Source organism: Chenopodium quinoa, unplaced genomic scaffold (genome assembly GCF_001683475.1).
Source record: "Chenopodium quinoa cultivar QQ74 unplaced genomic scaffold, ASM168347v1, whole genome shotgun sequence".
In the NCBI taxonomy this organism is placed as follows: domain Eukaryota; kingdom Viridiplantae; phylum Streptophyta; class Magnoliopsida; order Caryophyllales; family Amaranthaceae; genus Chenopodium; species Chenopodium quinoa.
The window spans coordinates 894,850-919,211 of NW_018742974.1; the positions used below are offsets into that span (position 1 = coordinate 894,850).

General features: G+C 37.1%; 1 protein-coding gene across 3 annotated transcripts; it reads left to right on the forward strand.

Annotated features, from left to right (window-relative positions):
• The first annotated feature begins 5,324 nt into the window (after window positions 1–5,324).
• Window positions 5,325–24,258, forward strand: LOC110729222 (ubiquitin carboxyl-terminal hydrolase 25-like). 3 transcript variants are annotated; one of them, XM_021908932.1, is made up of 9 exons: window positions 5,325–6,062; window positions 6,601–7,090; window positions 7,175–7,250; window positions 7,345–7,437; window positions 13,799–13,885; window positions 13,997–14,856; window positions 15,556–15,681; window positions 23,678–23,821; window positions 23,905–24,258. In XM_021908932.1, exons 1-8 carry the CDS (start codon window positions 5,885–5,887, stop codon window positions 23,781–23,783), a joined length of 2,016 nt encoding a protein of 671 aa, XP_021764624.1. In that variant the 5' UTR covers window positions 5,325–5,884; the 3' UTR covers window positions 23,784–23,821; window positions 23,905–24,258. The 3 variants fall into 3 exon arrangements, with proteins under 3 accessions (XP_021764624.1, XP_021764625.1, XP_021764623.1); XM_021908933.1 differs by having other exon boundaries at window positions 23,943–24,258; XM_021908931.1 differs by having other exon boundaries at window positions 5,326–6,062; window positions 23,678–24,258.
• The last annotated feature ends 104 nt before the right edge of the window (window positions 24,259–24,362 follow it).

Genomic DNA, 24,362 nt, shown 5'->3' on the forward strand with positions numbered 1-24,362 from the left:
AGCCTTGGCAAAAAGTGTAAATGTTCTTTTAGTTTCTAAAAATCCGCCTCAGCATCATCCCCCCATTCAAACCTTATCTTCTTTCTGATCACCTGGAAGAAATAGAGGCACTGTCACCTGACCGGTTGAGGAATCTCCCCAAAGCCGCCAGACAATCGGTAAGTTTTTGAACTTTCCTTACAGTACGGGGTGACTTCATTTCTATCAGCGCCTGTATCTTTTCTGGGTTAGCCTCTATCCCCCTTTAATCAATAAGGTTTTCGATAAACTTCCCAGACTCAACACCAAAGATACACCAAAGGTTTATCGAAGGTTAGCAAGATAATCCGTATGTTGCTTGGATTTCACTATCATGTCATCAATGTACGCCTCTGCATTCCTCCGAATCTGATTAATGAAAATAGTACTAATCATCCGTTAGAAAGTAGCAAGCTCATTCTTCAAGCCAAATGACATCACAGTATAACAGAATAACCCCAGATCAGTGACGAAAGTCATCTTCTCTTGACCTTTCTTCCGCATGGGTATCTGGTGGAAACCTGAGTAACCATTCATAAAACTCATCAAGGCATGCCCGGCTATAGAGTCGACCAAGTTGTCGATATTTGGAAGCGGGTAACTATCCTTTGGACATGCCTTGTTCAAGTTAGTGTAATCTACACACATGCGCTAGGTACCATTCGACTTCTTTATAAGCACAATGTTGGCAACCCAATCAGGAAAGTTACATGGCCGAATGAACCTAGCACCTAGCAGTTTTTAACCTCGGCAGCTGCTGCCTGACTTCTCTCCTCGCCGTGATTTCTTTTCTTCTACCAGATGGACTTCTTTTTAGGATCAACGGCGAGTTTGTGGAAAGCGAGATCCGGGCTGATGCCTGACATCTCTTTCACTTCAAAGGCAAAAATGTCTTTTAATTCCTTCAGCATAAGGTACAAGTATGCACCCAATTTTTCAAAGGCAATTGTCCCCACCTTAATAGTTTGCTCTAGACAACTGTCATCCAAAGGAATATCAATGTGATCACCAATTGGCTGGGGATAGAGTTCATCTGACCGTTCCCCGGTCAGTGATTGTTATTTCTTCTCTTTCTTTACCTCCTTGGCCACCCGTTGATAAGATTTTCTTTTCCTTTTGGGTGCTGGTGGGGTTGGGTCCAAGTCCTTGACATCGTCAAGGTCTATTGGCTCATTTCCTGGCCTGACTACTGCAACCGTGGGCTTAACGTATGAGAGATAACACTCCCTAGTCGTCTTCTAATCCCATTTCAGAAGCCAACATAGCTATCATCCCTTTCATATTTTAACAACATGAGAGCTGGGATGATGATGGCTTTGTACTCGTTCAGCATGGGGCGGCCTAGAATAATGTAGTAGGAGGTCAGCTCTTCAACCACCAAAAACCGGACGACCATATGTCGCCCTTTTCCCTTCTCACCCAGCTGGATGGGTAAGTCAATTTGTCCGACTGGGTGCACGACCCCTCCCCCAAAACTAACAAGAGGGTAGGAGACATTGTGCAGGTTATCCAGCTTGTACTTCATCTTGGACAGACACTTATAGCTAATGAGGTTAGAGGAGCTGCCCATGTTTATAAGGATCCGACCAACTAGTTAGTTGGCGATCTTACATTCAATGACAACCAGGTCGTCATGGGCCGACAGACTTTGCCCCGATCCCACTTAATAATAACAACCTTTGGGAAGGTGTTGTCGGCTAACGCCTTCCCCTCATTAACTGAATTGACCATCTTTTTCAGGTGGTCTTTGGTGCCACGAATGATCGGGCCACCTCCAGCAAACCCGCCTGCTATTGTGTAGACCGACTCTTTGTCAGTGTCCGAGCTTCTAGCAGGCTCGACAATCTTGGATGACTGTGAGGGTTAGTCTTGACAGTCACTTTGTACTTCATGATGTACGACTTCAGAACCCCCTTGTCAGCTAGACTGTCCAACGTCCGCTTGAGGCTATAGCAGTAGATGGTGTCATGGTCGACTTCTTCATGGAAGTGATAGTATAAAAAGGAAGAAAATGCCTGCACGAAGAATTGAACCTCAATCCCTTCCCTTAGACCTTGTAAATAATATATTGCTCTTCAGTGGCAGAGCCAGGAATTTTAAACCGGGGGGACAAATGAAAATCATAGTTTAGTTTGACAAAAGTATTATATTAGAGCAAAAAACTACTTAAATATTTTTTACAACATAAGAATATATAGTATGAGTACTTAGTTAAAAAATCAACATCACGTATCATTTTTTTCTCCATAAAGGAAAAAAATGCCTGCAGGAAGAATCAAACCTCAATCCCTTCCCTTAGACCACAAACACATGCAATAATTCACATTGACCGCTGCGCTAACTCCATTGATGTATTGGTAATTGTACAAAATATTGGATTTAAACAATTTTTCGTTTGGGAAGTGGGGGGACAGCTGTCCCCCCGTGTCCCACGCTGGCTCCAGTGCATGTGCATAAGGTTTGTTGGTGTAGGGTTGGTGGTACCATCATAGGCACCAACCAAGACATTCTTAACCTTGGCCGGCTATGCCGCCTCGATTATTTCCCTAGTAAACACAGAGGTTTGTTCACCAAGTCTGAGCAACCGGAGCTGCCACTCCAGGGGCTGGACATTATATGCCGCCTGGCCTCAGAAAAGGGTCGGCTACATGAATTGTGTTGCCCGTATAGCATATGAGGCACATACGGGGCATACCCGATCATTTGAGGGCCAGTATGGACGGGCTTGCCGCCTATATGGCTCTCATGGAAGGATTGAGAATTCCTTGCGGATGTGTTTTTAAAATTGTTTGGAAAGATGTAGAGGCCGACTCAGACAGTTGCTGGCTCCGGTTGTGCTCGATGATGTGTCGAGCATCGGAGAAGGTTTTCTTGCTACCATCCGGCTGAACTGTCCGGATAACTTTCCTCTTTCCCGTTGAGGCAAAAAGATTTTGGACCAGTCAATGGCAGGGGTGACCGCCTTATCCTTTGGATGTGGAGTGGGCTGACTGTCTCTAATTGGCTTTCTCCTCGCAGCTTGAGGAGTCTTCTTCGCCGACTGACCCTTGCTAGAGCCGACCGTCCTTTTGTTGATCAGGCATTGAATTCACCTTTGAAGCTTGTCATGAAGTTTCATGAGTTTATCTCGAGTGATAGGAGCCTGACCCCTTGCCATTTGGGTGTTCCCAGGCAGTGGTCCAACAAGCTTATTGGGACCCACTTCATTGTTGCTCCGTTCCAGCTTGCCTTTAGGACGGAGGCGCTTTGAGATGAGTGACCCATCAGGGGCCACATATGTTTCGACTTCGTGGTAGTTATCTGAATCATGGTCCGTATGGGCCTCCCTGTTGGCCGTAGGCCGGTTAGGTTCAGGTGGCGGTACATAATCTTGAACCATCTTAGAGGTGCTCTCCCTACTAACGGTGCCAAATGTTTTGGGTGTTTTTGGTCCATCGGGAGAGACGTCACCAAGACTGGTCCGACGCGATATGTATCTACAAAGCACGGAAACTCTTGTTGGTAGGAGCTCCGCCTCCGACGATCAAGTTAGTATTGGTCGTAGGAGATGAAAAGGTGCGGAAATGGTAAAAGTGAGATCTTCTTGGATTCCGAGATTGGGTGTTTTTCTCTAATGTGATAGAATGATGTAGGGTTGTTGTAATAATTGTATGTGTCCCAAAAATGGGGGGGGGGGGAATCTCCCGATTTATAGGGTCATTAGTAAATGTACCCCTGATTAGGTCACTCTGACCTAAACCTGATGGGATGTGTCGCATTGCGGCTTTCTCGGGATTTGGGTCCTAAAGGTCGTCTTTTCTCCTGAACTTTGTGAGTGCCACATGTCAAACAGGGATAGGTCCACTTTGGCCTTATCCTGGGCTGACACGTGACGCCTGCTGGCTGGACCACGTGGCATGGGTAATTTTACCCAAAACAGAAAAGAATTACAATATTTTGCTTCGGCATGAGTTGCAATTTGTTGGTGAGGTTCAACTTCTAATTAGGTGTAAATAGCAAAAAAAAAAAAAGAGAAAAAAAAAGAAATGAATGCTTGAAAATCATAGTCAAAGCCTGAATAGTACACACATGTTTCATTTTACAAAAAAATGCAAGTTGGTGGTTTATGTTTGCAAAAAAAGCTTTAAAAGGTTTTTTTCCGTAAAATGATACTTTAAATTTTTATTTTTTTTTTACTAATTTTCCGAAACAAAATTTCTTTATAAAATTAAAATTGTTTTTTCTCCTTCTATATAAATTCAAAAAACTAAGAAAAAAAATTAGAAAATAACACCACAAAAAAACCTAATTTTTTATTATAACACCACAAAAAAAACTTTTATTATAACATCTCAAAAAAATCCCAAAAATTGATTTCACCACCACTTAACGGTTTTTTTTGGATAAAACTGTTAATGAGGCCCTTGAAGACATGTGTCAAGTGTCTAATGGTTTAAATAAATTATTAAAAAAAACTATAACTCCTTACCCAGCCAGCCCACCACCCTACACCACCCCAGCCGCGTCTACTGCCAGCATCCCTTGCCCTCAAACAGTCGAAAACCACCCCTTCAACCACCGCTTCACCTCTTCCCCCTTCCCCCTCCCCAAAATCCACCCAAGCCCTTTAAACTACCGCAAAATCCATACATAACTGCAGTGAAATCCACCACCATTTCTTAAAGTGCTGCAAAATACACAGCCATTTCCCACATTTTTGCGAATTCGGCGGCCGAAATCGACCAATCAAGGGTTTCATGGTCGATTTCGGCCGTTTGAGGGTGAAAGGTAAGGGAGGGTGGTTTTCAGGGTTGATGTTGTTGTGGTAGATGGTAAATTGCTGTGGGTAGGTGGTGATTTCTAGAGGTTAGGCAGGGTTGGGGTGGTTTTTGGGGAGGGGGAAGAGGGGAAGGGAGGGTTTCATATGTTTTCGTGGGGGCAGGGATTGACGGCGGCTTAGGTTAGGCTGTCGACGCGGCTGGTGAAGGTGGTGCTGTCGATGGTGGGGCTGGCTAGGTTTGAGTTAGGATTTTTTTTTAATTTTGTTTTTTTTATGGCCCCATAAATGGATTCCATCAAAAAATTTGCAACTAAATCTGTAACTAGGTGGTGAAATCAAATTTTTTAGGATTTGTTTGACATCGTTTTTTGTTTTTAGTTTTCAGTTTTTTTAAAACAAAAAACCAAAATTAGGAAACAAAAAAAAGGGTATTTTTACTTTTTTGTTGTCAGTTTTTAAAATTACCCAAGTTTAATAAATTTGAGTATTTTATATTCATTATATGACATATATCATAAAGTTTTGAAAAACAAAAAACTAAAAACAGAAAACGTGAGTGATGCCAAACAAACCCTTATAGTTTTTTGTGGTGTTACAATATTTTTTTTTTTTATTTTTTGTTTTTGAATCCAAAGTTTTTTTTTTATTTTGTAGTGGTATAATCAAAATTTGGTTTTTTTACGGTGTAATTTTATAATTTTTCCAAAAGTGATAAAACTTCACACATAAACACATTCTTTAAAAAAAAAAAAAAAAACAAAAAAATAAAAAGCACAACCTGAACAACAAAACAGAAAGAGAGGAACACACACAAAAATAACAGAAAGAGAGGAAAAAAAGAAGGGGAGAGACGGAGACGAAGACGAAGAGTCTATAACGGCAGAAGCTACTGCTGTATTCGACCACCACAATCACACGGCCAACCCCACACAATCACACGGCCTTACCTTATTTCAATTCGGATGCGCACGGGCGAATCTACGGTGGCGAAGCCGAAAGTAGAAATTGAAGATCAATGAGGGGCGAAGACGCGACAACGAAGACGAAGACGAGAAAGAGTTTGAGTTTATCTTTCTTCGATGGTGGTTGTAGTCATATTGTTATTAGATGGCTGGCTTGCAAATGAGTTGGCAGCCAAGTCTTGTTCACGAAAAACGCAAAAATGGCGGCCCTTTAGGGTTGAAGAATCTCGGCAATTCCTGTTACCTTAATTCTGTTCTTCAGTGTCTTACTTATACCCCTCCTCTTGCCAATTTTTGCCTCAAGAATCAACATTCTTCTCATTGTATGTCTTTCTATATTTTTGGTTTCGAGTTTTATTGTGGTTAATTTTTGAATTTGTTGTGTTGATTTGTTTTCATCGATTAATTGTTGAATTTGGTATGATTGCATCAGTTAATTTTTCTGTTTTTTATGTATTAATTTGATATGTTTTTATTAGGTTTATTATTTGCCACCATTAGTTTATTGGATTTGTTTTATGCTTGTGTTAAATTTCTCTGTTATTGTCTTATTGAGCTTATCTAGAGAATTATTTGGCAAATTCCTGTTCTTGAACACAATTCGAAATCGATTGTATAAGTTATATGGTGGGTGATTTCTCATATTAGGTAATTCAATGAAGATCTTTATGTGTTAATTGTTTGGACTTGTTGATTTGTAATTTAGCTAATTATTAGAATTTTTGAATGTTTTTCTGTGATATTTTTCAATATAAGCTTTAGGTTAAAGTTGCTACAATTTATTGTTTAGTTCATTGGATTTAGTCGAATTAGCTGCCGGAATTCTTTATGGAATTGATGGGTTAAATATTGTATGTGCAGGTGATTCTTCATCTGAGCCTGATAGAAAACGAGACTGCCCGTTCTGTATATTAGAGAAAAGGATTGTTCGGTCATTGAGCCTTGATTTAGCACTTGACGCACCATCAAAGATTGTGAGCTGCCTCAGGTTGTTTGCAGAGCACTTTAAGTGTGGTAGGCAGGAAGATGCTCATGAGTTCCTCCGCTATGTCATTGATGCTTGCCACAACACGTGCCTTCGCTTGAAGAAATTGCAACAGCAGCGTGCTAGGAAAGTTTCCAATGGAAGCGGAGGAGAGAGTTTTGTTGGGGCTTCCATTGTGAAGGAGATATTTGGGGGTTCTCTGCAAAGTCAGGTGAAATGCCTTTCTTGTGGAACTGAGTCAAATAAGGTCGATGAGATCATGGATATTTGCCTTGAAATATCCAACTGCAGTTCACTTAAAGATGCCATGAAAAGATTTTTTCAGGCTGAAATTTTAGATGGTAATAATAAATACAAATGTGAGAGGTGAGCTATTTCCTTCACTTAACTTATATTCATAAATATCATCGATTTCTTCTCTGTTTATGTGATTTACTTTTGCCTGTTTAGATGCAAGAAACTAGTGGCTGCTAAGAAACAAATGTCCATTCTTCAAGCACCAAATGTACTTGTAGTCCAGCTTAAGGTGGGTTGATTATGCTTCATTTCCCTTTTCACTTCAAATGTTTATTTGGATACTAGTAAATGATAATGAGCTGTGCTGTGTTTTGAATGGGCAGAGATTTGAGGGAATTTTTGGCGGAAAGATAGATAGGGTGATTGCATTTGAAGAAATTTTGGTTCTTTCAAGCTTCATGTGCAAAGCAAGTCAGGTGAGCTTATATCCTTCGCTTTTCTTACTAAATACGACTTAGTTTTGTCACCTCTTTTGTAGAATAGGCTAGTAAAGGTATTAAATTCTTGTCACCTGCATGCCTATTGCTTAGTGTTTCAGAGGTTGGAGATTGGTTTGGTGTTAATTAATTTCAAAGCAAGTCAATGATTTGGAACATTAAAATACGTATTTCAGTTGCAATCGTGGGAGTACATGCCTATCAAAAAGATGTTTGTATGTACAAAATTTGGAGTATTCGAATACATTATTCAGTTGCGATTGTGGGAATAGTTGTGGCATCTCGGGAGATGTGTTGATCATATCATGGTTGTGGTGATGCTAATTTCATTTCCAAGTCTTTTTAAGATTTCATAATAATTGTATGTTGTTGGATAGAGTAGAAAAGTGGAGGATTGGAGTCATTAGTGGGGTGACATGTGGAATCATTCACTTCATCAGAAGTAATATTGAGGGAATCATGGTATGTACTATGTGGCAATCAGTGCAGGGTGATCTGGTTAGGCAGGTAGGAGGCGAGTCACATAAAATATCTTTTTCAATTTCACTATTCTCCCTATAATAATCAAACAAGAAGTAGCCCATGCCGCACATTTTGTGTCTTCCCAAAAGCGACCGGAGCTCTACTCACAACACCTTTTGTAAGTCGCTTTGCCTAGTTACTTTGATGCGTTTTTCCTTTCGCGCCTTAAGAACACTTCACATGTAATGATGCATAAAATGAAAATATGGAACATGTTTCATAAGAGTCAAACTTAAGAGTTGGCCAAATAAGTTGTTATTGAAAACAAAGGGCCAACCCATCTAAGGCAAGTTAGTTATAGTTAGATGCAACAAATACTTTATAAATGTTTTAATTTGCTTACTTGTAATTTACTTATGGACATGAAGGAGCTAGTTAGAAGTCTTCCAATCTTAGCTATCCTTTTTTAGTCCACACAAATATATCCAAGTTGGAATTAGGGAGTATTATTTTATACAAATTTACTTCGTTCTAAATATTTCTTATCTTATATTCTAATTACCACTAGGTATTGATTGCAAGACATTTTTCATCTGTTTATCTAAGTAGTCGTTTCTAATAATAATTATTTTTAAAGGACACAACACACAAGCCAAGTTGAATTACATATAGATTTATATGATGGTTATAACAAAATAATTAACAGCCAAATACTAAAATACAATGTTTAATATGATCATTGCGATATTGCTAGGCCACATATTAGCTGTTTCTTGAAAACATGAGCTCTGGCATATGTGATTTTTTAAAGCGTTTTAATATTAAGAATTGCAAGCGCATGAACTCTCTAAGAATTCCTTCTTTTTTCTTTTTTATTTATTTATTTATTTATTTTTAAATTTTAAGTATTTAACTATCATCCTTATTCTAGTACCATATCTTTATATACCTGAGTCCTTCCTGGATTATAGAGGGTAAAATTTAAAGGGGTAATAGTTATGGGCTTGTAACCTTGGACTGGATTGAGTTTAATCTTTTGGCCTTGTAAAAATTTCTTCTCAAATGAGTGTAATATATTACTCCCCCCCCCCCCCCCCAAGAGTAACAATTACCCGGTCAAATTCTAACTTACCCATTTTCTTTGTTTCCCCCTTTTTCCAACCTGTTCCCAAATTCACTATCTCCTCTATCCATAGCCATGAAATTGCAATATAAATTCAGTTTGTTTTCAGAAATGGTATGTATTGTGATTTTTTTTTTTTTTAAATTCAATAATTTATTAATTTCAATTTTCATTTATTATAAGTACTCTAATTTTGACCTTGATTTTCAGTTATAAAAAAAATTGTTGACTTGATTTTCAATAATCAGTTTATTTTTAAAAAATTTAACTTCAATTTTTAACTTGATTTCTTCAAAAAAAAAAATTTTCTTATAAATTTCGATGATGGTCCGAATTGAATTTTGAACTATTCTTCTTTTTTCCCCTCTCTTTTGACGAGATTTTTCTGTGAGATTTTTTTTTCGTTTTTGTTTTTCAGATTACTATTGTATAAATGTACCATAAATTTAATTATACTCATAATTTTTGGACGAGAATTTTTTAAGTGATTTTGTTGAAAAAATGTGAAAAAATGTAAAAATGTGATTTGTTTGTTTTGACTTAAAATATTGTGATATTTAAATGATTTTAAGGAAACAAAAATAATTATAGAAGAAGAATGTGCAGCAGGAAGTAGCAGGACTAGCAGCTAGTGATTGCTCCATATAAATGCCAACCACAAGAATAAGTTTCCCTAGTAATAAGTTATCTTGTGCCAAACTTACTTTAAATGAGTCCCCTTAACAGTTTCCCTTCGTTAATTACTCCCCCCTAACAAATTCCCTCCTAATCATTATCCTCCTAACAACTCCCTTAAATCTAGGCAAGCCTCTAACCTCATAAAATTGGCCCCACCATATTGTTGTCCGCACTTACACTCCATGTTCGTCTTCTCCAACCCTTCACCATCATGCTCATGTTTTCCAACTTTCCATTCAAACTTCAATGTTAAAAGAAATTAAAAAATTCAGGCAACCATCTTTATTATCTCCACCTGAACCTCTCTTCACCACCCCCTCTTCTATAGCACTACAACAATGAGGTCGAAATAAGTAGGGATGAGAAAAAGGCAGGGTACCAGGAATGGGAAGGAACCAAAACCATAAAACTTGGTTATGGCCCTTGTGGGTAACAAAATGGGCAATGTGTTGCAACAGGTTCCGGAAGTCGAGTGCCCAAAAATTGGAATCACAACCGGAATTTGCTATTTAAACCCAAGTCATAAATTAATGCAAGCCCATTCCTAAATAAAAAAAAAGAAGATAGAATCACAATATAGGCTCAAATCATATAATAATATCTATGCTCAAACTATGTAATACATTGTTTTAATGAAATGACTATTCAAGTTTATGAAATGACATGGTATCTTGAATCTTAATCTAAATCAGGTGGTTCCAATTCTGGTTCTGCTTTTGAGGAACCCGTTGCAACTATTCAGATTTAGGAAAATTTTGACTGTGCGGTTCACCCTTAGAAATAAGAACATCCATCACAATGGCACCTGATTATTTTGAAGGTAAGATATAAAGACAACTTATCCCTGAAAGGGTAGACGTAACTAATCGATTATTGGGCAAAATATGGCCACTGGAAAATTAACAAGCTCCTTTTCACTCTTTCCCCTCTCGATTATCTCCACTTGAATCTCTCTTCACCACCCCCTCTTCTATAGCACTACAGCAGTGAGGTCGAAATAAGTAGGGATGAGCAAAAGGCAGGGTACCAGGAATGGGAAGGAACCAAAACCATCAAACTTGGTTATGGCCCTTGTGGGTAACAAAATGGGCAGTGTGTTGCAACAGGTTCCGGAAGTCGAGTGCCCAAAAATTGGAATCACAACCGGAATTTGCTATTTAAACCCAAGTCATATATTAATGCAAGCCCATTCCTAATAAAAAAAAGAAGATAGAATAACAATATAGGCTCAAATCATACATAATATCTATGCTCAAACTATGTAATACATTGTTTTAATGAAATGACTATTCAAGTTTATGAAATGACATGGTATCTTGAATCTTAATCTAAATCAGGGGGTTCCAATTCTGGTTCTGCTTTAGGAACCCGTTGCAACTATTCAGATTTAGGAAAATTTTGACTGTGCGGTTCACCCTTAGAAATAAGAACATCCATCACCTAGGTTGCACAGAAACGGATATGGGTACAAAAACGGGTACGGATACGGGGACGAAAAACGGCAAAATAAAAATTCTAAATACGGGTACGGCGAGGATACGGCAAAAAAAAAATCAGAAAAATTAAAATTCAGAAAAATGATCATAAAAAAACCAACTGATATTTTTTTTTTTGAGGAAACCCACGCAATGTTTTTAAAAACTACTGAGTACGAATCGTAGTAATACTGTAGATAAGTAAGACTAAAAATTTTTTTTAAAAAAAGGAGAGTGAAAAAAGTTAGAGAATTACAGCTAATTTACCCTTTTTATTTAATTACAATTACTGCAACTTTACCTTTTACCAATTGAAATGTTAGATAATTAAAAAAAAAAACCATCTTCTTCCTCATCTTCTCGAAGGTTCAGAAATGGCTGCTTGTAGATCGCCAACCACTAGTGTCATCTGCAAGTGGTAGCCTCCAAGGAATTGTGGGGCGCAATATTGTAGGTGGCTTCTTCAATTTTTAGGGTTTTCAAGAAATCAAAATCAGGCAAGTAAAATTGGGGTGTTTTAAAAAAAAAGTGGGTTGGGCTTCAATTGGGGACGTCAGACATGGAGGTGATCCGTCCCCGAAACGTTTTCGAAGCTGCTCCAAGCTGTCCCCAAATTTTCTCACCGTACAACTTTTCAAGGGTACGCCTTGGGGACGTATCCGGGCCGTACCCTTCCCCGATACGTCCCCGGTATGGGAAACGGCAGGAGGTTGGCGTACCCGTGCATCATAGTCCATCACAATGGCACCTGATTATTTTGAAGGTAAGATAAAAAGACAACTTATCCCTGAAAGGGTAGACATAATGAATTGATTATTGGGCAAAATATGGCCACTGGAAAATTAACAAGCTCCCAATCACTCTTTCCCCTCTCGATTATCTATTTTTCCCTTGTCCCTTAATTTTTGTTCAATTTACTCACTCTATCAGTCTACTTTAGGTTACTTGACCGGGGGGGGGGGGGGGGGGTTGGGTGGGTGAGTTAGTGGGTGGTGGTGTTAGGGTTTATGATGGGTTTTGATGGGGTGGTGGTGACTACTAGTGGTGATAATGGTGGGGGCAATGGGTTGGCGGTGGAATTTGGTGGGTGTGTAAGTGGTGCAAAAATGGATGTGATGATGGGGTTGATGAGGTTTTGTTGGTGGTGGGGCATTGGTGATGGTGTTGGTTGGTGGTGGGAAGTCTGTTGGAGGTGCTACTGGGGCAATGGGTCGTGTTTGGATTGTGGCAGTGATATGGGGTGGGTTGCCAGACTGCCTTTCCTCTAATCACGTGGACGATAACGTAATTAAGTCCTTGCATATAATCCCTTGCAATTTCTTTATGTTTCATCTAATAAGAGGAAGTACAATTTATGTATTAGATCAATTTCTATCTATGGTGCTCAGGGACCTATTTAAAAGTTTTACTACTTTATAGTTTCAATTGTGTAATATAGACAAATTCCCTACTTAGTTACTTTTTAGACTTTCTGTTTAAAGGTTTGCATGTCATGAAGAGAAGTACTAGCACTCAAGGAAGCCTAACTATCTCATAACCTTCAGCTGTAAAAGTTATTTATTTATTTTTAATATTTATCACCCCATCTTATTATTTGCACAACAATTAACCTTGTTTCTATGTGTAAATACCTCAACGTGTGGTCCCTTCACCTTTTTTTTTTGTAGTTTGTAGGCTGAGATGGTTGTGTGGAAACACCTTAATCAATATAATTAAGAGTGAAGATATTAGGAGGATAGTTGGAGTTTGGTTTGGGCATGTGAGAGTAAGACTTAGAAGATGTGCTCGTGGGGAAAGTAGAGGGTTTGGATCATGGGGTCTTAGAAGAAGAAGATGGAAACCAAAGGTGACTTCTATGGAAGATTAGAATAGATACTAAGAGTTTGGGTTTATAAGTCTTATACGAACTTGATAGGAAGGAATGGAGGGATGATCATAGCAGGTCACTATAGGAGAATAAGAAGATACAATAATGTCTCATGTAGCCGACCCCATCATTCTGGTTAAGGCTTTTATTGCTGTTGTGGGGTTAATATTTTTGAATTATAAATAGTATATCTTGTACTTTCTGTGTAACTGTCATATTTCAAAGTAGCTGTGGGTCTTTTTTGTGGTTCTCAACTTCTCATCACTCTCCATTTAAGGTTAGATTATTCTGGTTATACACTTTATTCCAATTTTGGCATACTATGTTAACCACCACACTCCTCTTACCCTGCAATCTTTACCCCTTCCACAACCTCCTCCTTACTATATCTTACACTCATACTATTTTTGACACTCTCTTACTTTATCTTATGTTCACCTACTTTCTTACACACAATCTCCAACTTTTTCTTACACCCACTCATCTCTTTCATCGCTTTCTTAAATTACGTATATTTAGTGAGTTGATAAAAAATACAGAGGTAGTATTCACTGTGAGTTGATCATGGGGGTCTTGCTTTTGGTGCTTGTTTAGTGGTCGATGTCAATTTTTTGTATGTTTTAAGAATTGTTACTTTTTGGTCTAGTTGGGTGGACAGGAGATTGCATCAAAATTGACCTTATAACTTATACTGTTTCTATTATTTGTTATATAATCTGTATGTGAATTTTGCAGGATCCTCAGCCTGAGTATAGTCTTTTTGCTACCATTGTGCATTCAGGATTTTCACCTGAGTCTGGACATTATTATTCATACATTAAGGTTCACTTTTGACCTTGTACATGCATTATTTGCGGACTTAATGAATGGATCTTTCATTGGTTGCTTATTATCTTTTTATTTGGTTTTCCTTTCTTTTTATAATATATGCAGGATGTTATGGGTCGTTGGTATTGCTGCAATGATTCTTATGTGACATTATCAACTTTGCAAGAAGTACTTTCTGAGAAAGCTTATATTCTTTTTTTCACCCGGAATGGCCAGAGACCTGTTGCTGTTGATAATACTGCTATGTTGAATGGAGTGAAGCCTTATGGGATTAATGGCAGCAACATGCCTGAATCTCCGAGGAGCTCTATTCCTGCAAAAGCAATGAACATGAAATCATCTAATGCACCTTCCCTCGTTAAAAGATTTCCGTTTGCTAGTAAGAGTGTTGATGCTTCTGCTATTCTACAAAATAAATTAAGTGGCATCACAAATTCACTTGCTAAAAGAGTTTCTGGTCGTGATAATGGGACAGTTGATGTTCAGAAAAAAGAAGCTATGAGAAGTAATGGAAAACCAAATCATTCTGTTTGTAAGCAGATGAATGGAAACAATGTGCATTCAATGCAAGATAACAATGGAAAGTGTAGAAATGGTGAACATAATGCCGTTGCAAGTAGCCAGGTTTTGATAAATGGTGATACTCATCTCAAGAATGGGAATCTTGGTCCTGTAAAAGGAAGTCTTTGTGAAGACAATGGCTTAAAAAACAAAGAGACTACCAAGAAGGTGATTGATAATGGCGTCATCCATAATGGTCAAAGAAATGAGCGCAGTGATCTCTCTGGCCCGAGAAATCTGGAAAACGGAGAGAATGCAGGGAAGATGTTCGACAATGGTGCCTGTCATAATGGTCAGAGTTATAATTCCTTAGGCTACAAGAGAAATTTGGAAGACAGGGACTCATGCATTTTGTTAGCCAAGGATGCCAAATCGCGGGCTAAAGTTGAAGAATTTAAGGAACTGTATGTGTTTTTATTCACAACGCTCTCTTCTTCTTCCATCCCAAACTCATTAGTAGGATGTGTAAACAAACAAAGGAGAGTCAAGTTTCCCTGCAATCCCCCCCCCTTCCCCACAACCCAACATAAGAAGTGGATTTATGCCCCCCTCCCCCCCCCCCCCCCCCCAAAATTGTAGAATTTCTTACGTCATAGAACATGTGGAATGATTCTCCTGACCAACACACTCCTTTTTATTTAATGTGATAGCTACTTTCGAGTTATGAAACAACGTTCTTAAATAAAAACAGAAATATATGAATATTAATTGGTGATGAATAAGAAGAAAAGGATGATATGCTTATTTACAACTGAGATTGTTATAAGTTTGTGCTTGTTGCACTCTTTGTTACTAGTGTATCTTTGTTTTGACATGATGTCTTTTGAATTTATTTAGGTTTGAGCTGAATATAATAGTGTATAGATGATAAGATATATTATATAATTTGTTTAGGTGATTATTACATGATATCCATATCATATGATGCTTATTCAGATTTACTTCCAAGTCGAGTAGAGTTATGTTTTCTTGTCAATTTCATGTAAGAGATTGCTAGTACTAATTCTAGCTGAATAGCATATGCTTTTGTCCACCAGTTTACTTAAATGCTGAATTTATTTCTCAAGAGTTTTTCTTATGTTGATATTTTACTAAATCTCCAGTCTTCAAAAGGAGGCTACATTTGCTCTGCAAACATGTGGCTGGTCTGATAAGGTTTATGAATACATGAGATCAAAGAAGAGGGTGTGTGTGGATGCTTGCAGCTCAACAGATAACAAAGAGCCAAAGTAAGTCTTACAATTTTAAAACTAGATCAGTATTCTTATCTTGAACAAGATTGGTCAAAATTGCAAAGTTATTTTATATTGAATTGAATTGGGTGAAATGCTGAACATTTACTTTTACATTGGTTATTTTTACATAACTTGAACAAAGCTGTTTGCTCTGCAGTCAAAGCTTTGCATCACACATTGTTTTTAATTTGAATGAAAGTACAAAGTGTTGCATCTCACATTGTTTTTAACTTGAATAAAAATACGACTCTCTAATATTGGGCAGAGTTAAGTTGTTATGTTTGACTCTTATAGAAGGGGAGGGCATGGTCATGAATATTGCATTGTAAATTGAAGAACAAAGGAGGCTCGTAGATAAGCGACGAGAAGGAAAGATCTCAAATTTGACAGTTAGTGGCGGTAGTTCTTAGATTGTAGACAGTTCTCTTTAGTGATTTACTAAGAGGCTTGCATATGCTTCTGTGCCTTCTTCAAGAGAACTAGTGTTCACTAGAAACCCCGATATTGTTACACTGATATTTATGTTCATCCTCGACAAACACCTGGATACACTGATACACAATAATTCCACCTTTGACGCGTCTGAGATATGGAAATTTTCCCTTAAGTTCTGCCGCTAGTGTATTGAAATGCTATCTTCTTCATAGAAGACTCATCTTCACCTTTAGGGCTGGAACCTTGTGCTTCATTACTCTTGTTTTGGGTAACCCGGTAAAACTTAGTATGTGTAATTACCGTATTAAGAAGACGTTTGGTATGACTGATGGATATGGAGTGGAAAGGAAACAAATAAGTGGGAGGAAATGAATCATTTAACTCTTACCGTTTGGTTTAATCATGGAAAGTAATCACTTAAACCTATCTTCCTTTATTTTTGTTTGAGGAGGGTAAGGGTAATTGTTACCTTAGGTTTTAGAGAGGTAACAAATGGGTGGAAAACATTAGGCTTGAGTAATGGTGATTGTTACCCAAACCTTCCAACCAAACACTTGGTAACGGTAATGGTTTATTTAAATCCGTTTCCAATCAAAAAACACTCTAACCAAACATGCTATCATTGTTTTATATGCACTCCTCTTTAAAGCAAGTGCACCTAATTGGAAAAAAGAATAATGTTGAGATATTAAATTTAGTATGGACTATGAAGATTATTACAATAAAATATGCACTCCTGTTTTTTTACCTATTCTCCCTTTCATTTTTTGTCTAAATATCATCTCCTATTCTACCCCTCCCCCCCCCCCCCCAACTTTTGTCCTCTTATCTTCTCTTCAATGCTTCTAGTTTCATTATTACTATCTCCGGCCATTATTTTTTCCATTGACAATAAGCCCTTGCCCACTAACACTTTATCTTTCTAGCTGTCTAAGGCCTAAATTTGTAGAGTTGATGTGTTTGAATATCACCATAGATCTATATATATACTGGCTGGCAAAGACTGGCGATGAAATCGATTAGAGTTTTGAAGATAGAGGAAAATTAGTGCTGCTCCATCTATATCTTCCCTACCCAAGTTGTGACACGCAGACAAGGTTACAAAACGTTGACTACCTAGTCATACATGCTTTAGTGAGCATAGCACAATGTCTGTGATTTCCCAAGGCGGTTTACAGCTTTAGTACCATATTCTTCTTTATAAGACAGACAGGAAGAATTATCTGCTTTTCAACAGCTTTTTTCTGAGTTCTTTTCATGGTGAACTTAACAATAGTCTTGGTATCCTAAGGGGCCTCTAACTAGGAAATCCAGTCTCACCAACTTTCTTTATGTTACTTCAGCTGTTCTCAGAAGTGTAGGCTGACTGACTGAATGCTACCTGTGAGTGGCTCTTAAACAATTCATACTCTTTCTACCTGATAAGAGAGTAATGTTAAGGTTTGAAGTATGTTACCTGTTTAGACTTTAGAAAGACTGGTTTAGATCCCGTGCATGGATGGATATTACTCAGATCCATTTTTACTTATAATTCAAAATATATTATAATAAGAAATGCAACAAAAACAATTGACGTATGATTATGCCTCACATTTTGTGCATGAAAAAAAAAATTGAATTAGTAATTGTATAAAAAAAGAAGTTATAGGTCTCAAAATGATATTAGTTTATACATTTTTTGTTTTGTTTTGATGATTAAGACTTTTTATAAATGTTTATTGTCTAAAATTATTTTTCCATAACTTTAGATTTGTTTTAATATAATTGAGTTCCTTATTGTTGATAATTTATAAATTAACATGGACATGTTTTCTTTTATTTACTAAAATAAAATATATTATTTGATTCACGACAAAAATGGTAATTTAAGATATGTTAGATTTTGTAATAATAAATAAAATAATAAAAAGAATAAAATTGCAAAACAATAAATTGGAGGGAAAACTTCTTATCAGAAAATGTGTCATTCTAAGTTGCACGGAAACAGATACGGGGGCAAAAACGGGTACGAGTACGGGAACGGGATACGGCAAAATAAAAATTTCAAAAAAGAGTACGACAAAAAAAGAAATCAGCAAAATATAAATCCATGAAATGTAAAAAAAAAAAAAATTAAAAATAATCCATAGAACACAAATTATAGTACGGAGTACCATTTAAAACCAAAAAAGTAAAATAAATAAATAAATTGATTTTCACACCACTATAAACAGTGACCTCAAATTTAAAAAAAAAAAAAAAAGAATCACATGCTACTGTTTGTAACATACTCCATACTAACCAATAATTAATCACATTATTCACATAAATAACCAACAAAATAAATAAAATAAAAAAAAAAGAAAAAAGAAAACAAAAGGTGCGAAGAAAGAGAAAAAAAGAGCTAGAAGAAAGAGGAAGAGTAACAAGTCGAAGCCTCGCCGGTCGGAGTGGTCGCCAGTGGTCTCCGGTCACCGCAGAGGATTGAATTAAGTTGCACCTCTAAGGTAATCGCTGCTCGCAATTGTTAGGGTTTTTGAGGATTGGGGGAAATAAAAAATTAGGTTAGTACTTCAATAATTTTTTTTTTTTTTTTATTTTTTTTTTTGAAAATATGGGCTGAAAATCTAAGGAAACATCAGAAAATGAGCCAAGTCGCCGCCGATACGTATCCGAGCAAGAGGCTAGTCGTTCCCAAATTGGTTTTCCGTACCACTTTCGAAGGGGACGCCTTGGGGACGTTTCCAAGCCGCACCCGTCCCCGAAACGTTTCCGGTACGGGAGACGGCTACCATCTGACGAATCCGTGCATCCTTGTTTCATTCTTGAAGTGTTGTGGCTTGTGAGGCTCTTTGTAATAAATTAGTCGTTGAGGTTGAGGTCTGTATATATAACAATTTATCATCACTTTTACGGTTCTTCATATTCTCTCTTTTTCTGTCCTTTTGGTTTTTGTGATATTAGAATCACCACAGTGATTTTAAGAAGGCCTTATGGCCTATGTTTCCTAGAACAAGTTTTTTTGCTGCTGCATGTGTGTTAATATGACACATAAGAATGAGGATTTATAAGAACTTGACCTTTAAATTGGATACTTTTGCTGCTATGAATCACAAACAAAATATGGTAGGGAGGTTGAGATCATAAAGAAGACTAGAAGAAGCAATCTCTCTCTTATCTTGGCCTCTAGGTTACAAGGTTATTGTTCTCGTAAGTTTGAGTGGTTTTAATGTAACTAAATGTGTGGGTCAAATAAAGCTTCAATTAAAGTAGCTGACAGTGATTAAAAATATAATTGTTTGGATTTTGTATTTTAAGTTTCCTTGGAAAAATTTCTTTGGCCCTCTTTTCCTTCAATCTAGTTGCATGTTTACATATTTGATAAAAAAATTGTTTGTAGAATGTAAAATGCTGTGCCCTATTTTTTGTGCCCTGATTGACAAGAGTGTCTTCCTGATTTTATTTTGCGCCATGCTATTTAAAAGGATAGTATTTTGTAGAATTTTTTCCCATATTTGACATTCATGCCAAATCTTTATTATATGGTTTGACAATGGGAACCTGGATAATTTAATTTCATAAGCTCTATTTGGATTGATAGGTCATAGGTTTGATGTATCATGTTGCTTCAAGGTTGTATTGGCTCTTGTGTCTGGTCCGTCCTTGAAGTTGGGCTTTTTAGTGATGTGAGAGTTACATATATTGAACAGTTTATCCTTGTAGGTTGAGATCTTCCCTTTTACACGAGAGTTGTACAGTATGCCCTTGAAATTTATTTTTGCAATTTTTTTTGCCAAATTTGCTACTGAATTATCATGGACACGCTAGAGGGATTTATTTGGTATCAGAGATGTGGGTGGTGGGGGAGGACTATGTATCTAATGATCCATAAATTTGCCATTTCATATGATGAATTATAGTATCCAAAAAGTCATGGTTGTGCTATGTAATACCTCATGTCCTCGTGCATCTGAATTTCCTATGTTGGCTCTTAGGATGTACCTGTCACTAAAACTATCACCCTAATATGATCTCTAAGGATGATGTTGCCATAATGTTGGTTTTGGGTTGATGTACCACTTGTCTCGAGCTCTTGCTAAAGGAGTGATGGGTTACCTTGCACTTTGTTGTGACAACTAATGGTAGATTCTATTTTAAGGCTCCCAGTTAATGTTCAGCTAGTCGCCTAATCCAGTTACAGACTCAGTTTCTGATTTTATTACATGAGTTGTTGGAGCATAAGGATGTTAATGTTTGTGGTACTAGTGATATATATCTATGAGTTGGTTTGAACTAAATGAAAGGATTTATTGGATTGGGTGGGCTAGTCTTATGTTCTTTAGTTCCCCCTCTTCAGCTCTCCCTATTCTTTCTTCTTTCTTTTTTGGTTGGTATTTAGGAGTGAAGGACACAATCTTGTTAGCTTCTAGCTACACTGATGCTCACTAGGCATTCCCTAATTTATTTCAAATAGATTTAACATGTGACTGGAACTTTTTTCTTCCCCCACATATTTGTAATTTTGCCGAAATATTGATTCTATCTAGTTCTAAATTCATTCCTTAATGGCACTAATCTAATTCAAGATAGGGCTGTGCTTTTTGGTTTGATATCGTATTTTTTTTCTGTTTTGATTGAAGTTATAACTGTGATACAATCTAAATATGTAAAGGTATTGTTATTTGAAAAATCAATGAAAGGTGATAAACTCTGTCATCTAGAGGTGCTGGACAATGAAAAATTTTGTTATACTGGAAATTTTTTTAGTGTAGCTTCATGAGTTGGATACTCTGATGATAGAGGGAAGTGGGTAAAATCAATGAGCTCTCTGCTACCTTTATTATATGCTGTGTGTTTCTTTCTGAGTTAGCTTGTATTTAAGAGTACCACGGGTTGTTCAAAGGCCAGTCAAAAGATATTTTAGATTTTGTGCCATTGTCTAACTAGTTAAATTGCTGGAGAACAGCCTATTTCCCTTATTTCTCTTTGCCGTTGTATCTTTCAGTGGACATGACTAAGAATATCCATGCATTATACCTTGTGATTTGAGGATTGGGTAGATAGGACTCATAGGAGGGAAATTTCTGAGCTGAGGTTTGGTCTGTGCACCAGAGGATTTCCATGTTAAAAAGTGTTGCTTGAAACATTTCTTTGGTTGTGAAATGTGTTGGATTTTGGAATTTTCTTCCATTCGTCTTTGGAGCCAATTTAGTGCGACACCAGGGGGTCGGGACGTGAGATCATCTGCAGCCTGTACTCCTTAGAATAGGGATTAGCTGTTTTGGGATAATGCTTCTCAGTGTATGTTTCCTGTGCACCTTAATTCCTCTGTCAAAGTGTACTAAAAATGGGATCAATACTATTCTTGTGGGAGGATTTTGAATGTCTTATTGATTTCACTTAACTTGGTGCACCTACCTCCACTTAAGCTTAGAACTGCCATGCCGGTCAATATGGATGTTACTTTTTGGTTTTGGGTTTATGAATATGCACATACAATATGGATCTTGTTCAACCGGGGTAAAATAATTGGTCAAATGTGGTTTTTTAATTTATTTTTTTAAAAAAATTCCTTTGTTGACATGTTATTTTAGGATTGGGCACGTTTAATTTGGGTTAGGTATATTGAGGTCTGGTCTTTTTTGGGTTCATGCCGGCTTTCAAAATTATCACATTTGGGTTGAGATATGATCAGTTCTCATCCACTTAAGCTTAGATCTGCCATACTGGTCAATTTGGGTGTTACTTTTTGGTTTTGGGATGATGAATATGCACATACAACAAGAATCTTGTTCAACCTGGGTGAAATAACTGGTCAAATGTGCTTTTTCTTTTTTCTTTTTTGGTAAAATCCTTTTTTGACATGTTATTTCAGGGTTGGGTGAGTTTAATTTGGTTCATGTATATTTAGGTCTGGTCTTTTTTTGGTTCATGCCGGCTTTCAAAATTATCACATTTGGGGTTGAGATATGATCAGTTCTCATCTCCTCAAGCTTTATTAATTTTTGGGTCATGTTCAGATTGACTTGTCTCTGATTTGCGTAGTCTTATTGCAATTGCATATCACTTACCGTGAAGTCAAGTTCTTATTTATTCCTTTATTTAAAAACCCTGGGCCGTGTAAGTTGTGAACATATAGTTTAGGCAACAAGTTTGTATAAAGAAGACAATACTTCCTCCATTCCCTGCAACATGGGAAGGGAGCACGGATTTTAAGAAGAGGAGAGAGGTAGAGAGGGATAAAGATAGGAACCCATGTGATGATGAGAGAGAAAGAGAGAAAACATGTGCAAATAGGGAAATGTTGCAATATGTGAAACTTTCTAAAATGGTAATTGTTGCAATATTTGTGGAACGGAGGAAATACTATGCTAGGTTGCAATTATGGGGAACAACTAAACACACAAGTCTAATATGTTTGTAAATTGTTATTGGTATTTAAAAAAGTGGGCACTTGACTTGTTTTCTGCATCTTCCTGCAAACTATATTTAATCCAGCTGTTTTGATAAGTCTACTCATAGCTTAGTAGACTGCAGAATGTGTATGCTAAAGTTAAGAGATCCGAGATGTCTATAAGTTACTTTGTTTGTTGGCATATTGCTGAAAAGAGATTATATAATTAGTCTTTGCTAGTAGATCGCTGGCTATTTAGTTGGAATATGGGGGAAGTAATTTTCCTTGGTCACTTTAGGGTACTGATTAGTATGATTTTGTTGGGTTTTAAAAGCATCCGCTGTTGAAGCTCTCTGTAGTATCTCTATTTTATGGCAATCTGGAGGAACTTTGGTGGTTACTCAGATATATTCCAAAAGCATTTAAGTTAATGCTAATTGGCTGTAGATGGTTCTCTTTTTCTCCCCTCAATCAAGCTAAGCATTTGGCCAAAGCCCTAGTTGACCTTTGTGAGTCTTAGATACAAGTGTTTTTCACACAGTTAAACTAAATGTTGCTTGTAAGGTGGCATCTTATCTGTGAAGATGCAGAGTTGTTAGCAAAAGGTGAATATAGTTCTAGATGTTTTGTGTTGGCCAATTTTTTGGCATATTTACATGTTAAAACACAGGTTTTAGGAAAACAAGGAGCTAGGGTTCTGCATAACTTTGTAAACATTTTGGTGTATTTGACTTAATTTAACAATAACATCCAAGCCCATGCTTCTTTCCCATGGAGAATAAAATGGTGGTTCTACCTTGTCGCCCTGGTGTGGGTCGATTTAAAATGACTTGTTTGCTGTAAAATTTCCTCAATGCTCTGCTGTAGCAGATGTGTTCTTCAATTTGTAAACGTTGCTTTGCTTAAAAAAATTGAATGCATGCTAGGAGCATGAGTTCTTGGTTTCTTGCTAAAACGGCTTTATGTTTGAAGCATGTTTTTCTGTGTTAATCAAAAATAGGTTTTCAGTGGTAGTTGAACATCTGATAAATTGTTTTCAGTGAATGCTAAATCATGCCTTGGATGTCCTCACCTACATCCATTTTCTCTGTGATGACCTGCTATTAGAGTCTATAATTTACAACTTTGTGACTAAGGTGCTTTGGTTTTGAAACTAATTTTCTTATTGGTGCTGTATCACAGGAACATGTTAATTGCTGATGCCAGATCTACGTTTATTTCACAAATTCCTGGATCTTTGAAAGGAAGCCTTATCGAACACATTAGATCATTCAGCAGCCAGAAGTAGTTCATAGTTATTATTCTCGAATCGCTTGGCAGAAGAAGGTATCTGGCACTTTCAGAATTTCATTAGCAGACTCCACTTTAATTTGGAATGGGTTGTAAACTTAATTGTAATATTCGGGGAGGCTTACTATGCGGCCTCCCCCGTATACATTTTATACAGTTGCCGGTGGATGCATATCAAGTAGACGACTATTTTCTGCCTATTCTGCTGCTGAAAGTGATTGCTACCAGTCAGATGGTAACGTTTCAGGGTTAGGCTTTGATGTACAAATCTTGAGGTAGGTTTTGCAGTTGTTTGATGGAGATACTCAGAAATTGATGTATTCAGCTACATTTATAATATCCTTTTTGTTCTAAACTTATCCCATTTTATGGATGTGCAACAATTTTTATCTGTAAAATGTGGCCGGAGAGATGAAATTATACCCCAGATTTGAGGTTCTGTATTATTCTGCTCTGTGCAAGAGTTGCATTCATTATTATTATTGTTATTGTTATGATTATGATTATGATGAATATAAAAGCATAAAATAAACTGACAAACATGCACGTTAATTACTAATTTACTATTAGCACATTA